Source organism: Varroa destructor, unplaced genomic scaffold (genome assembly GCF_002443255.2).
Source record: "Varroa destructor unplaced genomic scaffold, Vdes_3.0 BEIS01000002.1, whole genome shotgun sequence".
NCBI classification, from domain to species: Eukaryota; Metazoa; Arthropoda; class Arachnida; order Mesostigmata; family Varroidae; genus Varroa; species Varroa destructor.
The window spans coordinates 32,506,813-32,523,281 of NW_019211455.1; the positions used below are offsets into that span (position 1 = coordinate 32,506,813).

General features: G+C 41.5%; 1 protein-coding gene and 1 long non-coding RNA gene across 5 annotated transcripts in view; one reads left to right on the forward strand and one right to left on the reverse strand.

The window, feature by feature from the left end:
• Positions 1 to 16,469, reverse strand: part of LOC111244952 (uncharacterized) — an 86,329-nt gene that overhangs the window by 41,311 nt on the left and 28,549 nt on the right. The window lies entirely within an intron of this gene.
• On the forward strand, positions 285 to 9,316 carry LOC111245460 (uncharacterized). 4 transcript variants are annotated; one of them, XM_022793846.2, is made up of 3 exons: positions 285 to 612; positions 2,895 to 3,156; positions 6,607 to 9,316. In XM_022793846.2, the coding sequence occupies exon 3, from the start codon at positions 6,658 to 6,660 to the stop codon at positions 9,004 to 9,006; it is 2,349 nt and encodes a 782-aa protein (XP_022649581.1). In that variant the 5' UTR covers positions 285 to 612; positions 2,895 to 3,156; positions 6,607 to 6,657; the 3' UTR covers positions 9,007 to 9,316. The 4 variants fall into 4 exon arrangements, with proteins under 4 accessions (XP_022649581.1, XP_022649580.1, XP_022649583.1 ...); XM_022793845.2 differs by lacking the exon at positions 2,895 to 3,156 and having other exon boundaries at positions 286 to 612; XM_022793848.2 differs by lacking the exons at positions 285 to 612; positions 2,895 to 3,156 and adding an exon at positions 3,168 to 3,890.

Here is a 16,469-nt window from a genome sequence, read left to right on the forward strand (position 1 = left end):
CCCTCAAAGGTTCGCTCAAAAATATATATATTTTCTAAAAATCCTATTCGACAACCGAAACTCGAATAGGCTCGAGTCCATCGTACAAGCAAACAGGCTTCCGAGGCTACCTCGTACAATATTTTATTTACGTATATGAATTCTTCAAAACTAAAATGGCCGTATTCCAGCTTCAGTTAAAAGTAGTTATTAAATACGTAGTAAGTATATTGGGACGGAGCAGAAACAGAGGTGAAAATTCGCATATTAGCTCATATAGCATATACCTGAAAGTTTTACTTTTCGCTCTAAAAAAAAAACGTATGAGCTTTGAATGGAATTCGGAAGGGGTTCAACTGAATTTCATTAGAAAGAGTCAATCCTACAACAATGAAAAGACAACTAAAAATTCCATGGATAAAAATTAACAACTTCGTTTTCTGATGATTTTCTACGCTGCCCTAAATATTATTGTGAGCTCAAGCGAATGGAACAACGAAGGTATTGTTTTTGTCGTACCGGAAAACATTGACCGTCGCTGACGTGGGTGCAGTTGAATGCTGTAACTGTGGTACGTTAGGGGCACCTGTTACGTTTTGCGGCACAATACGACACAGGAAAATCGAGTAGAAAGTACGTACCATAAACCATTTTGTTAAGCTTGTCATGTTTGATAGGTTTTCATACACGCCTTGATGGTCATCAGTTGACCTTCAAAGTAGACTGCACTGTTATTGACGTAATGGCTAGTCATGCAAGCATGTAGATCTGTACTGAATACTCTTGTTTGACAAAAGCTATAGTTGCACTCTCGGAAATCTACTAGCACTTACGACAAAAGTTAAACTTAACTTTTGTCTACTATGTTGGCTACTGATCCACTGATCTATGCTAGCTTACCATTGCTATTGGCTAATTAAATCGTTAGTTGACATTTAATTTATAAGTTCTTCAACTTAAGCTCATCATCAGTTAGGTAGTTCACTCGTCTGGCAGTACAGGTTTTCTCGGTTATATGCCACCAGGGGGCTGCACCGTGAGTCTATTTTTCAAGTTTCTATATACGATATATACAATATCATCGCAAATGTTATTGTGGCATATATACGTAGTACACGTCCGTTGGCGTTGTGACCACAGTGAAGGTACGGAAAGAATCAATGTTAATCAGTGAACGCCAATGTCAAGCCTGGAGCAAATAAACTTGCAATCGGTTTCCTTTTGCGGTACAGGGCACGTATTATTTTTTTTTCAATTGTTTAAGATTATTTAAGACGAAGACCGCTGCATGAATCCGGTTCAAACTCCATGTGGCAATGGCAAAGATATTGACCACAAAAGGGTTTCTATGGGCTCATGAGTAAATTCAGTTACCGCCAGCACTTACTATCCATTATCTATTAAATCAGCCTCTGTGCAAATGATAACTCCAAACTGATGTATGATACGTACTGCATTGTAAATCGGGTGAAATAACACGGTTTTTCAAGTTTTTCCTCTAAATATAACAAAAATTAATCTTTTGTGTAGTTCCCTATTGCCCCGATGATTGCAATAGCGTGTTTGAGCAACGTCCATAGGGTTACCAAAAATGTAAACGCTGGACAGCCGTTTTACCCTGCTCCATGAAGTGAAGCGCTTCGAATTGCCCATAGAATTAAAAGTATAAGAGAATATAGATACTGTTTTATTCTGAAAGATAGAATCGTATCTATCTTTCTATCGTTACAGGCTAAATACGCGTTTCTATTTGTCAGCTCTTTTCAATATTCTGGAGTTCGAAGTCGAATGTTACCATTGAGACGTTTTGATAATGTCGTAAATTCTTTAATTAATGCCTGGCTGGCAACGCTATGTTAAAACACTGAGACAGTTAAATCAATCCTATTACTAAACCAATATCTCAGTATTAAATGTAAGTATTACTAAATAAAGTAAAAAAATATAAGTATCAAATCAATACTTCATAAGATTATTTTACGCCTTAAGAACCATAAACATTAGAGCTCTGGACGCAACCGTCGCCATATAATGGTCCATAAAATTTTCGGTGCGCTTACGTGCCAGAAGCGTTTCGTAGATCCAACGTTAGCTGACATAGCTCCGTTACGACACACGTTATGCCTTACAGCCACGTCTGTCGTTGTTTTTCATCATTTTAAATTATATAAATTCTCTCAATAGGCCATTAATAACTACGAATTGTGATTACGTCTCATCATCGAAGTGCTCAATGACACCTCCATCGTATAGCGGTTTGGCGTTAATAACTAGCTTGCAAAAACTGAAATTACACGCTTACGGTTATTGTGTAAACATCGACAAAGCGCATTAGAGCTAGTTCACACTTTTGGTGTTTAAATTTCTATTGTACGTCAAAGAGGAAACGTTAGTTTATATAGAAAAAAAAAAAGAAGAAGAAAAAACTGTTCAGTAAAAACTGCAAATAAAAACATGTCGTGCTTTATACTTAAACGTGACGTCTTAGGTCTATACTGCACCTCTCCGATGTCACATTTATATTGACGGTATCTATTGTGCTGTCTGTGACGTTTGTGCTATCCCACGATCAAAGGGTGAGTAGTTTAAGTGAAATAATCAAATCAATTAGTTGTGAGACAGCTGTGTTAATTAAGTAAAACAACCAATAAGTGTGATTTCCGTTCCAACTATATACAAATTCACAAAACAGCCATATCTTCGAGGTACGTTAATGGTATGATTTTAGAAACGAACTGTCCGGTTAATAAAGCAAGAGGTACTAAGGACCTTTCTACATTAAGCATTTTCAACGGGTCAAAGGGAAGTCACTGTATGATTCTCGGTACAGAATTAATGTCTGTTGCTCAAGTGCCCTATTCTGAATACCGTTCACGTCCTTAGAATATCGTTCCATTATGCTTTGTCCCCAACAGGCTCGACAGCTTCTGAATAAATCATACAAGAACAATAAAACCATCCAAATTATGTCGAATTCGAACGCAGAACAAAATCAACATGTCAATGAACCACCAACGGGTGCAGCGTCAGGTCCCAGCGGACCGCCACTTTCCAAAGAAGCTCTTTTAGACAATACATCGCCGCCTTATGTCGAGGCAGCAGCATGCCCCTCAAGACATTCACCAAAAACTGAGAATGCGACATCACTCCGACTAAAAGCCGTTGCTCCAGTAAAAGGTAGGTCTGCGACAAAGACTGCCGACCTGGCAAAAGGTATTCTTCCGTCGAAGAGCGACGATCAGCAAGAACGCACGCTATCAATAAGTGGAGTTCACTCCACAAAAGACTGTCCTCTTCTGCAAACTTCACCTTCGGCAAAGGGTGCACCTCCGTTAGTTCTAGAAAAAAAAGGTCATAGCCCGCCAATCGCACATTTGGTAAATGGGTATAATCTAAGTACAGCTCTCACGAAAAAAACAATCCTCTCGCCCGCCGCATCTGTGAACGAAAACAGTTTGCCCCAAACCGCGCTACCGAGCAAAAGAACATGCATTTCAGCAGCTGTACCTTCGCCACTAACCCCAGCTCCCACGAGGGAAGCCTTTCCACCATACACCGGGTCTCTGGGTAACGGACTACCTTGTCTAGGAACTGTATCCCCAGCAAAAAAAATACCTTCCCCTAAAAGCGCAGATGCTACTGAAAAACCTATTACAAAGGGACTTTTTCCTTCAGGAACCGTATTTTCGGAAAATGAACCACCTACAGTAAAAAGCTTCCATATGACACACACAGCATCTGCGACAAAAGACGATTCTTCTAGCCACAAAGCAGCTGCCCTAAAAATCGCAATTACAACCCGTGGGTCACGGCTGGCAAAAGGGGCGATCTTCGGTACAACATCGGTGACAAAAAGCGATATTCCTCTAGAAGAAAGATCTGCATCAAGTGTTATTTCTACGACGAGAAATGTAAGTTTAATAAACTCACCCATCATACCAGCAACGAAATGTACATTCCAATTGAAAACAACACATCCAGGGGAAGGTCCACTACCGGCAAGTGACATCTCTTTTGTAGGGAGCCGAGCTCTTGTCAAAGGAGTTCCCCTTACGCCTAAATCAGCAGTAAAATTAGAGTTGGTTGCACAAGACGCTAAAAGTACCGCATCACTGAAAAACAAACTGTACACTTATATGCCTGTTTTATCTCTGAGGCTTCCTCCAACTAGTATTCCTCCACTGTCGAAACCACCTCGATTGCCTCTTGTAGTTTCGGAAGCCAGCGCAGCCCCACAGATTGAAACCTGGACGCAAACTGTTGGATGTACACGAGGTGGAGCGTGTCTTGCGGAAGGGGCGTCTTCCCTGGAGAAGGTACTCCTATCTGACGGCGTTCGTCGTCTTAAAGATAAGATACCAGACGTCATTTGTGGATCTAATGTACCTCTGCCTAAAAGCCATACCTTACCATATGGTGTGCCTATATCGAAAGGAATGCTAATACCAACTGATGTACTCACAGCTTACAGCACTTCAAAAGAGCAAGGACTACCCATGCCAAATGGTAATGTATATACGCCTGACGCAACACTTCACTAGAAAACCTAGAGCACCTTCGCTAGAATGTGGACCAGTAGTGCCAGATACTCTACCGTCTGACGAACTACCTCAATCTAAAGAAGACTTTCCGTCAAAAAGCACAGCTTCAGAAAAGGATCCAGGCTTAAAAAATGAAACGATGAAAAGTATGCTTGCGGATGTGTCTACGCCAAAAAGTTCAATTTTCTTCAGTAAAAGGGATATCTGTACCAAGATCCGTATAGACCCTTAAGTCTGCGCTTTTCTTTAAGGCTACCGTTACTGCGAAAACTGATCTTGCTCCAACCCCTACGTTTGCGCTGAAAGATTCCTCATGGATAAAATTTGCACCAGTACAAAGTCTAATTTTTGCCTACATCCTCGCGATACGTACTTTCGCCGACTCTCTATATCAGCAGAGGCGTCTTTGTCTAAATTTAAACGTACACCGACGATAAAGAATTCACCCCTACAAGGCTTAGAAGCACTAGTAGAAGCCGAAGCTCAGTCTGAAGCCGGACCTCTCGCTACACTCTCTCACATAGGCTGAGACTATAGCAGAAACAGAAATAATGTCAGCGGAGATCGAAGTTCAGTTGGAAATTACAGCCTCAATAGAAATCGACGCCCTTAGAAGAAAAGTTAGTACTTCGGCAATGGGTGAAACTTCTGCACAACTCGGGTCAGATTTTGATATGTCGCCCGAAACTGACATTGTGGCGAAGGCCTCGCCGGCAGAAGAGGGTGATCTGCTTTCGCCAGGTATTACACCAACCGTATTCGGATAGTACACTAAAAGCTCCAAAAACGAACGCACCTTTCAAACTAGGTGCCGAAACTTACGCAGACAATGCAACCTTGGGAGGCGTAACACAAAATGCTACAGGTGTAGATATCGAGTAGCTTCGCGTACAGAATACGCAAAGCCTAAAATGAAAAAGTCGTTTTTACTCTGGCTGAAGATCTTTGTTCCATCTGCTTTTGTCTAACTGGTGGGCCGCAGTGCTGCAAGCTGAGGTTCCCGGAACTATATTTCATAACAAATCGATTGGCAAGTCTTGCTGATTATCAGGTGTAGTTTTTAGAAAAAAAAAACACCAATAAGCTATCGAGTTTGTTACTACTGTTGCACTTCTATCCTAAGATATCTTACTAATTTCTGAGAACTAGTGCGTCTTAGTTCCGCTGATGTGTTATCTAGCCAAATGACAGCGATAGGATGACACAGAGAATGGTTAGTCGCTGGATATCTGGATGTTAAACGTAACAGTTTTGTACGGTTTAGAGGATATTGTAGAAGTAAAAAAACATGTAATTTGCTTCTCTTGTAACGAGTCGTTCGATGGAAGTTTAATGGCGTTTAAATTTGAACAGGCGAGGGAGGAAGTGAGAGACTAAAGAAAGTTTGCAGTGTATAATTACGGCGCGATCGTGGCTTAAATGTAAAGGCTTTATTATGTATTGGGAGCTAAGCGAATAATGTTGTGCTAGGTCATTTTAATTCGACTGTTGAGAAGACTTCCAATGCTTTGACCCTGATCGCCTCATTCTTAAAACCATACTAAGGGAAGAGGCAAATAGGAAGATTGTTTCACGTTGTGGGCAAACAGATTCCAAAAATGGCTTTTTTTTTTTTTGAGAAATGTGTGCATGTAACCTATTCACACCATCTACGCAATGTCATTGATAACTGAGTCAAGGATAAGTTCGATTTGTATGCGGATACCGTTGGTAGCGTGTCGCAAAATTGAGCCGGAATATGACTAGCGTTCAGTCGTATAGCTAGATCGAGAATCGATAGTACTAACTAGCATCATACCTCTCATTAATTAACACGAAATTTCTGGGGCTGGTAATAATCTTTCGTTGCACGTGTTCTCGTAAGGCATCTTAATCCCGATGTGCATCATAGATTAGTTGTAAATAGAGTTGTCAGTTGTAAATAGAAAAAGTACAGATGAAGTGGCCAAATTAAAGTTGTAAATCATGGATTTATATATTAAATAACATTACACACAATTCTCGGTACAAAGCATTTTGATGCCATTGCTCAAATCAATTTCGCCCCTCAGAATAGTATTGTTCCATTTTGCTTTGTCTTCAACAGACTCTACAACTTCCGACCAAATCATAAAGGAACAATAGAGCCTTCAAAATTATGTCTGACCTGAAACAGAAACCACAAGAAAAGGCACTGCCACAAGTCACCGCATCGCCTCAGAGTAGTGCACTACCATTAAATAATGACATCCTAAGAAAAGGGGCACCCTGGACGGAAAGCGCGGGTCCGGGAGTCAAGAGCCCACCTTCAAAAAAACTTGAACCTGCTATAAGGCACCTATCGCAGGATGCTGCTCCTACTGGAAGCACACCCTTACCCACGAATGTTCCTTTGCTAGCGAACGTCCCGCGATCAGGGTTTGCAGCTCCACAAAGCGCGTTCGGCCAAGTTGAGCTTCCACCAGCAGTGAAAGCACCGCCAGCAGCTAGTGTGCCCCAAGTACCTTTCCCACCACCTAGCCAAACCCTGCCACCCAGCCAGCCAGGACGCTATCCAGCTAGCCATTTTCTACCAGCAGGTCCTTCCCCAACGTCAGCAGCGCCTCCACCAGCATTTGCCACGCTAACACCCGGTGTACCTCCTCCAGGCGCTCCTTCTACATCAGCCGGTCCGTCTTCATTGCCATATACACGCCCAGTAGCCGGTTTCCGCTCACCAGAGGGGGTGGCCTCACCAGCCTTTCAGTTTCCTCAGTGCAGCATTTCTCTTTCAGCCGGTGCGCTTCCACCAGGTGGCTCGTTCCCCTCACCCTATGGTCCATTTCCTTCAACCTATATGTACCCACAGGTAGGACTGTATCCACCGATGTATCCTTTCCCACCAACATATGGATACCCGCCTCCTCCTCCTCTGCCACCAACATATGGGTACCCACTAACAGGTGTACCCGTAGCAGCCCCCCCTGTGGGAATGCCCGTTGGGGCACCCTCCCCAGCTGGTCCGTTAGCGTATGGAACATATGGAACTTTACCTATGAGCCAAGCTCAACAGCTTTTAGCAGCTCCTTCCCTAGAAACGCCTTATCAAGGATATGAAACTTCACCCACATTTGCATCCGTAGCACCTAGCCGGCACCCAACACCTAGTACACTGCCACTAGCTGTTGCACCCCAACAAGATTATGCCCCTCCCCTTACTGGTCTGCTTCCACAACCTCTAGCAGCCCCAACAGCTAATAGGCGTCACTCTGAACGCCCCCTTCTAAATACACTACCACCAGCAACTGCGCCTGTTGCTTCATCTTCTCAGGCTTCGATTTCCCCACGAGGCGGAAGCTCTCCGCGGCCTGAAGTGGCTTTACTAGCGGGAGGTGGAGGATTATTAACAGTTGTACCGCCACCGGCACTACCGAGCTCGAAAGATGAATCTGCTTTAAAGGAGGCGAGTCAAATACAACGCGCACCTCCACCAAGCGGTCGTTCTTCGCCAAGAGGAGCCAGCTTGTCAAGTAGAGCGTTCTCACGAAAAGGAGAACGCGCGCAAACAGGTGCACCTACATCGAAAAGCGCTTCTCCACCTCTAGTTCCAAAACAAAAAAAAGGTCCACTCATGCAGACTGGCGCAGTTTCTTCAAGTAACGATCATCTGTTGCAACCCTCAACAAAGAGAGAACCGTTATCTGAATGCGCATCTTTGTATAAGGAGACTCCTTCATTTAAAGATGCAACTCATTCCGAAGGCGAGGCTCTAGCTGAATGCAGAATTCCATCTAAAACAACGACCCTTGCTAAATTCGAAGCTCTATCCGAAGGCGCTACGACATCAAAAGGAACAGCAACTGGCGCAGCTGTATTGAAGAGCGCAACTGTACCTGAGGAAGCAACTATTCCAAAGAACGAAATTTCATCAAAGAGCTCTTTACCTGGAGTTTCACTGTCACCAATAGACCTACCTTCACCCTCAACGAGGCGTTCATCTTCTTCGAGGATTTCCAAAATCGCGCTGTCAGTAATTGTTGGAGAAGCACCGCTAGAGATGGCAAGATTTCCAAAGACCGCCGCTCCACAGGACACCGAAACGGTCGAAGCGACAAGACAGTCTGATGACGCAGAAGCTTTTGCTGAAACACCACAAGATGGCGCAGCTCCCTCAGATGTAGAAACCACGGCACCTCAAGATAATAAAGCCGCTCCAGAAACAGGAAGTGATGTTCCTTCTCCAGGTTTTATTCCTACACCAGATAGTGCTCCGTTCGAAAGCACACCAGTGGGCGTTCAAACCACAACATCATTGAAGCTAGGTTGCGAGTCTCATCCAGATAGTATGCTGCCAGATAGCGTCGTTCTGAGAAGTCTCGGCACAGGGACCGATAGTGTGCCTGAACTCGGAGGAACAACCCCAGCATGCACAACTTTAACATCGGAGAGGGCGGCACAACAAACGACAGCATCACCACAAGGCCAAACCCCACCGGATGCTGTCATTGATACTCCAGTTCAGAACTGAACGGCCGGTCCCCTCAGAAGCCCCTGTTTTTCTAGAAGGCCTAACTAGATCAGAGACAGCAGCTAAATTAGTGATCTCAATCAAAATCGACACAACATCCATTAAGTTTGAGGCTCCAGCTAAATCAGAGCATGAACCCAACTGAGATGCAGGAAATGATTAAAGCAGGAAGTGAACATTCCATAGACGATTTTCAACCTGATTAATTAGGAGGTTTTAAACAAACAGTAACATACCCCTTGCTGGGGGAGAAGCAACATGAGTATTGTAAAATTCTTTTTGCTATAAAATTGTTTGGCCAACCGTAACTGACCAACGTCTTGTGTGATTTTTTAGGAACAACTAACCTAACTATAGTTCGCGAATCATATTCACAGTTGTTTACTTCATGTCTAAATCTTTCAGATTTAGAATCGTTGTGAAAATGTGTATTTAAATTAGAATGATTTTTTGTATTGTTGAAGAAGGACGCAGTCCTTGTGCGTGCTTTAGCCAACAGCTAGCAATGTATGTATTTTGTAATTCTTTGTGCAGTACTTGATAGGGAATTTCTTATTAGTTGAAACTGCTTGGTGATATTCCAAAGAGAAAAGTATGCAACATGAGCGAGCTCTTTGCAAACTTGAGAAAGAGGTGTTAATAATAGATCCTCACTTGAGCACTCGTTATCGTGTTACTACTGAGTTACTAAGAGCTTCGATTGAATTGTTATGATCTGAACAAGTGCATCGACAACACGTGTTTGATTAAGTTACCCCTTAAGAAAAAAGTAGAGACCCGTACTCACGTATGTTACGGCATCGTTGGTGTTCCTCATATTTCAATAATCTGCGACATGTTTAAAAATATTTTTTTCGTTTTTTGAATCAACACCGCGTTTCGAAGCGTTCAATCTCCTTTTACCGTGTGAATATTATAAATATACATATCATGGCATGCGCTTACCATGCAAAGCATGATAGGTTCCAGGTTAACCTCTTGCGTCTGCCATAAATTGCTCTCATGGAAAATTTTCTGCAAGTAGGTGTACTCAACTATTAATTAATACCATTAATAAACCATTGAGTACCAATGGTTAATATGATTGACATAATTGATCATAACTGCTACACGAATGCTCAAAAAAATACTGAGTTTTTCCTTCCTTCTTTGGTGATTCGACATTGTTTGTTCAAGCTAAAAAAGTTGTTCTACTCCATATAGTTTGTATCTTATGCCTCAGATTACTATTGAGGAGCGCTTCTAAAAAAAAATTTTGCTCCGCCAAAGAGCCTTAATTTCACAGGACACGCACCGGAACTAGAAAGTTTTAACTCGGACATAACTCGGAAAAAATAGAGTTCAATTAAAAGACGCGTGGCCACTAAAAATTACAGGTGAAATAACAGGCATGAAACGCGTTGCTTCAAACAATGATGAAAGATACTTTCCTACAAGAGGCGCAGTTTTGCCAAAAATCCAATTTTCAGTGAAAAGTGTGCCTGGCATAAAAAATGAGGCTTCGAAAAAATGGCGATTCTTACAAAAATCGTAAGAAACGAAATTCTCGTTGAATCTGTACCAACGGTAATAGCTTAACCCCAACAAAAAGCGAAACTTCAAAAAGGAGTGCGATTTTTGTTTTTACTGTTTTGAATCGTGAAGCATGGCGCAGACAAGAAGCGTCAGTCCAGTGATGGAAGCAGCTATGGCAAAAGACTCTAGTTAGATTGCTTTAATGAAGGGCGTTCCCTCGGCGAAGTACGTCACTCAAAAAAAAAGGAGCAGCTTGCTCCGACGAAAAGTAGAGAAAAAAAAGTATTCCAATAAACACTGGTCTGCCTCCCCTACATCTGCAACGCCTGGTGCACGGGCCAATAAAGTTTTCTGCACACCTTTATTACATTTTATCAGTGTGTATTGTCTCATAATTGAGTAGGTTCTGTCGGGTATAGAGCGTCGCTAGTACGTTGCAAACGCTGATAAAGACGTTTCCTTAACCGACTAGGTCCTTTTTGCATAGATAAGTTTGCATAACTGCAAACTTAAATTTACTCAAACTACATACTTACCGCAGTTCCTTCCACTCATGTTTAATTCGTTGCTTTTTATCGCAGGTTTATCTAATAGCGTTTAACAGGCCTACATTTTCTTCGATGAAAATTAAGTACGTCATCGATTAGATACATTCCGGAATAGCGCATTTGGAGTTCAGTATTATTAGACTACATAAAAGCAGATGATTTTATGCGAGACACATCCATTCAGTGCCTGAATCAGAGGCAGCCTTAATGTATGCCGCATTCTTTAACCCTGGATTCCTGCAATAAGTAAGCAATAAGTTGTGGCCAGTTACCATGATCAACTAAAAGACCTTTTGAATTTCACAAGTTTTTTTTTGTTGTAAGGCGCATATTTATCTCAACCATGTTTTTTTAGTTTGTAATTCCGTGCGATAATTGCATTTAACTATTTATTACTTCCATGTTGCACTCAAGGTACTGTTTTTATCCTTAGAATATTACTGTTCTCTTTTGCTTTGCTCTTAGCAGGTCTATCAACTTTCGAGTATCTCCACAATTTTCTATCAGGCACAAATAAGCAAGCAATGCAAACACAACAAAAGTTAAAAGCATCCGAACGAGCCAACAACGGTATTTTTTGATGGCAGTATACCTGCAGCAGGCGGACAACCGAAGCGGCCTTTCTCGCAAAGGTGACTTTCCTTCAGAAGGTAAAAGAGAATTATGTCAGAAACCTAGCTCGGGCAGAAGATACACGCCCTCCCCAAAGTGAAGCAGTCTTTAAAGCTGTGTTCCTTACGAAATAGGTAACTTACGGAAATTTACTTTTCTCAGCCTATGGTCACGAAAGGAGCTGAAAACTTACCTCATGAGTACTTGGACAGGAGGCCAAAGATTGCATCTGCTTTTCAAAAGCGACATCGCCTTCGGCACAGTACGTGGATGGGACAGATATATCAAAAACTATGTTTTCCCGCGGATTAACAATATGTAAATCTACAGTAAAACGTATAACTAAGGCAATGCTTTCGACGATGTTTGAAGTTCCCACAACTGACACGTCTCACTATGAACGCGGCATGGACGGCAGACGTAGTTCTAGGGTCAGCAGGCACCGCTTTTCCAATTATGCCCTGTCAAAAACAGCGCGATCATAAGAATACTTCGATTGCAGTCAGACTGGCCAGGACAAAAAGGCCGCAAGAAAAAACAAGTTTGAGAGTCCACCTTGTGAATGCCATATCTGTGATACCGCAGATTTAATTAACAATTTGGTGGGTCACAGGGTGGTCTATCTAAATGGTTCGTACGCCTTTAAGCGTATTCGTGGTCAAGCAAAATACATTGCCATGCTTAGGATATCTTACTACAGTTGAATGGTATCGTTAAATTATATGATCGCACAACTGCACAATAATACGAGTATCTTAAGATGACGTAGTTACAAGTTCGATTCGAAAAATATGGCGCATTAAAGTTATGACATCTATCGCTGCAGTACTACGTGTTCTTATTTCTTCTGCTTCCGTATCCGTAGGTACACGGCCCCTGAAATCTAATGTCTACTTCAAAAGGGTGCGTGCTTAAGCAATTTGATCATAAATTCATTTCATGACTACTATATGTGTGCTATACATTTTATTTATCGGTAGTTTGAAGCTAAAGCTGAACAGGGTCTTGTCATGCGGTGTCTAAATTTTACCAGATTATAAATTATAATTTAATAAAGTTGACGCGCGCCGCTATCTCTCTTAGATTGGGGATTCTAATAGTTTACAATGCCAACTGGCGCTGATGCACTATCAAAGCCAGATTCCTCATTAATAAAAAGTAACAGGGCAATTATACGTGCTTCTCATTTCACAAATGAGCTGTACGGTCGAAGCAATCTACTCGATCGATCTCAACCGTAGCCGAAGGTTGGCTCTGAAACCGTTTACGTGCGTTACATAGAGCATCAAGCTCCGGATCGTAAATAGCTAGTTGTCTATATCGAGTTAAAGAAGGTTTAAAGCACGAGAGTTGATTGCAGTAATCATGCCAAGGTGAAGACGTGACCTTAAACGATGTTGAGATAGATACACCTAAAACAAAGGGTTCTCTGTGTTTGAAACCTACGCACTCAACAAAAGGGTTACCACACTTGAAGCTCATATTCACTGCAAAAAGAATTCCTTTACTATTTTTAAAAGGGCCACCTGGACAAAATGTTCTTCAACAGCATACGCATTTTCACCAAGAGGGGTGTCAAAGGATATGATTTTTTCAAAAATTAAAGTTCTAGAAGGTAAATCAAAATAGCCAACTCTGCCGTCCAAAAATCCAGCCTCATTAAAATGTGTACTTCAACTAAAGCTTAAATTGTCGCTAGTAGTCATAGTTTTTCAAGATAAGCTACATTTCTAAAAAAAAAAAAGACGCATTTTGGGTAACACGCGTCCTTCCAGGAACAATAGCAATTCTGTCAAATGCTTCGGTATCGAAAGAATTCTCCTTATTTTTTACGAACGCCAGTAGTCACTCGTAGGCCCAACGACACCTGAGGTCTCATCGCAGCTGCGAATAGCAGACAGTGGAAAAGCAGTTTTCGATATTGGATATTACGCCTAGTAGATAGGAGTCTGTGCTCCCGCGTGAAGTATAAATGTCACCCGAAAAACTTTTTTTGAACGTCTACCTTTGAAGCATTGAGTACATTTGAAGAACTCGTTCATCTCTTAATACTTTTCCGGTGGTTTCATCTCTGTCTGTGCGGCCACTACGAACGATTCTCAGGCGGAATTATAAAGTAATTATAAAGTTTGTAGGACGTTTATTATGCACCTGATTAGTTGGCACAGCTGCAGTTGGTACGATGCCGCCCTGAATAAAGATATCTTTACCTTAATGCAGAAACTGGTCGAAACGAATAGGAGCCAAAACTTCGATATACGCATATTAGGACAACTGACTGCATGGCTCCGACGTATAAATCCGTTGTTTTCAAAATGTAATATTCCGACAAAGTGATTTAACGATGTTCTAACATGTTTTATTACCATATTTAGGTAAAAGCGCTCTCACGAGTTGTGTATAAGGATTATTATACGGAAGTTCTAATTAAAATTACAACTCTGTATAATTGATTAACGGGACTCATGTCGGATTCGTTCAGAGGTATTGATAACTAATGGAAATAACGATTTTTTCGACACATATGCGTATAACGCTGTATAGTATGGGAGAAATTGTCGGTATTCAATAGGGTTTAAAGCTCGTTATATAGAGAAGAACACCTTTGCGGAGCTCTAGGCCGGCATTCATGCATTTTAGTTACGTATAATAAAGCACTGTGAGTAACGTTAGCTCAAATGGCGTTCAATAGTTCTACGATAATCTTAATACTAGTCAAATCTAAACAAGTATAGTAAAAGTATATATTCTCTATACTCGACCATCTCTGTAAATGTTCTGTAGAATCAACGTACTACAAAAAGCAAGAACGTTTAGAAGCGTTTTCGTGTACATCGGCACATTTGACGGCGAAAAATTGAATGGAGCATAAAGCTAGAACGATGTTTCGATGAACTCCCTCATCGGTCACATCTTTGTAATGACCTTTAATGAATAGATAAACTTCCTTAGAATCATATTTAAGCGAGTGAAATGATAATGTGGAGTATAAGCTGCCCTACGCGCACTCTCGCAACTGACATCCCAAACAGCTGCAAGCCATACGTCGAATCCACCTTAATGCTTACTGTATGGTAACAAGTCGTACTGTATACTTGTTGTATATGGGTTAATGAATTTTATACTTGAAGTTAACTTCTCCTAAACGTTAAGTTCTCTATCAGGGTTTCTCTTACAGCCAAAAATTTCACAACAAAAAAAAATATATTCGGCACTAAAACGTATCGTTGACTGCACGAACGGTCAATCTGTCTGAAAATTACACATTTGTAATAAATCAAAAAATTCAGAAGATCAGTCGCTTCTATATATTGTGGTTCATTTAGTTTTCTCGATTTTTCGAAAGATCAATATAAAGTGAAAACCTGTACTTGGTGAATGTGCTTATGAAAGTATTTTTAAGAGATCATATGAACCATAAAAACTATTTAACTATTCAAAGGTCCTAAACAAGAACGGTATTTAAGGACATCTATATAAAAGCTTGATTTAGGCACGGCTCACCCGAAGTCATCTTGAGTTTATCCATTACCCATCTGTAGAGACCTTGACCCTCCCCATGTTTGAGAAACTCTTGGTCTAAAAAATTCACCGTCAAATAGTATCGCTTCCACAGGAGACAAGTGCGGGGTCTGACCTGCAGTGTTTATTTACGAGACCACAAAAGCTAACAGATTCGCTGTACCGGTAGAAGTGAATACAAGAAGAAAGGTTTCGCTTATAAAGGCTGGGTGAGAGTCCGCTGCCAAGCGCGTTCAACATCATTAACGCACTTCATCCACGAAGTTCTGTTAAACGAAATTTTAAAGAAAATTCGCCCACTTGCATTTGTTCACTAGCTCTTTAGAAGGAAATTTATTAAGAACGTTGAGTTTTTTCGTCCAGTCGGTTTCTAGTTTACGTGAAATATAACGGAAGCATGAAGGTCGTGTCGCTAGGGTTAGCCAAGGCCAGTCCTTTTATTCAAAGCATTGCGACTCGGAGCTAGTACCCTGACTACTGAGAACAAATTAAGGTTTAGTAAAATGGGTAGTGATTCCATCGATGGCTTGCTAAAATACTCATTTGGGGTACATAAAAGTCTAATATTCTGGGATATTTCAGAATGCCCTCTTCCTCAGATCTTACTTTTTCGCAGAGGTAGGTAATTCGGCTTACCCAAAAATGAGCTATTCATCAAACCGATAGCCCTTATGACTATACTCTGTAGGGGGTAGATTTTTTAGCATAACCCCAAAACGATGGTTCTTCACTCTTCGATTGCAACCGATTACGAATATCTTTAGGAAGTAGAAAACACCTTTAGGTGTTTAGATGCTTCTTGCTTAAGGAGAACATTACGCACAGTCTAGTCTCCCGATCCAATAGACTTCGCCGCGACGGATATGAGAAAGCTTGTTTGATGAAGAGTTCCGAACTGTTCTAAAAGCTTGTGAATACCCTCGACTGTCCCTGAGTTTCTACTGCTAAAACAATCAACAACGAATTATGCGGGATAGAAAATCTAGTAGCTCCTTAGTCGCTCGACCGAACAGAGCGGCGCCGAAAGAGGTTAATCTGTTGAGGATAGCCAAGACAGCGAAAAATATATTCTACGCTAGCTTGGTAAAAGAGAAGAATTAAAACCTATCGTAGATCTTAGCTTTACATATTATGTCGCATATAAATCGAAGGGACCATAAAAATTGGGGCGAAACTAAAAGGCTACATCTGTTGAGCGTAGTATATACGCGGTCCCGATGGTATCACCCCCGTCTAATCTGAGAGCAGCCCATTTAGCTGCGCACA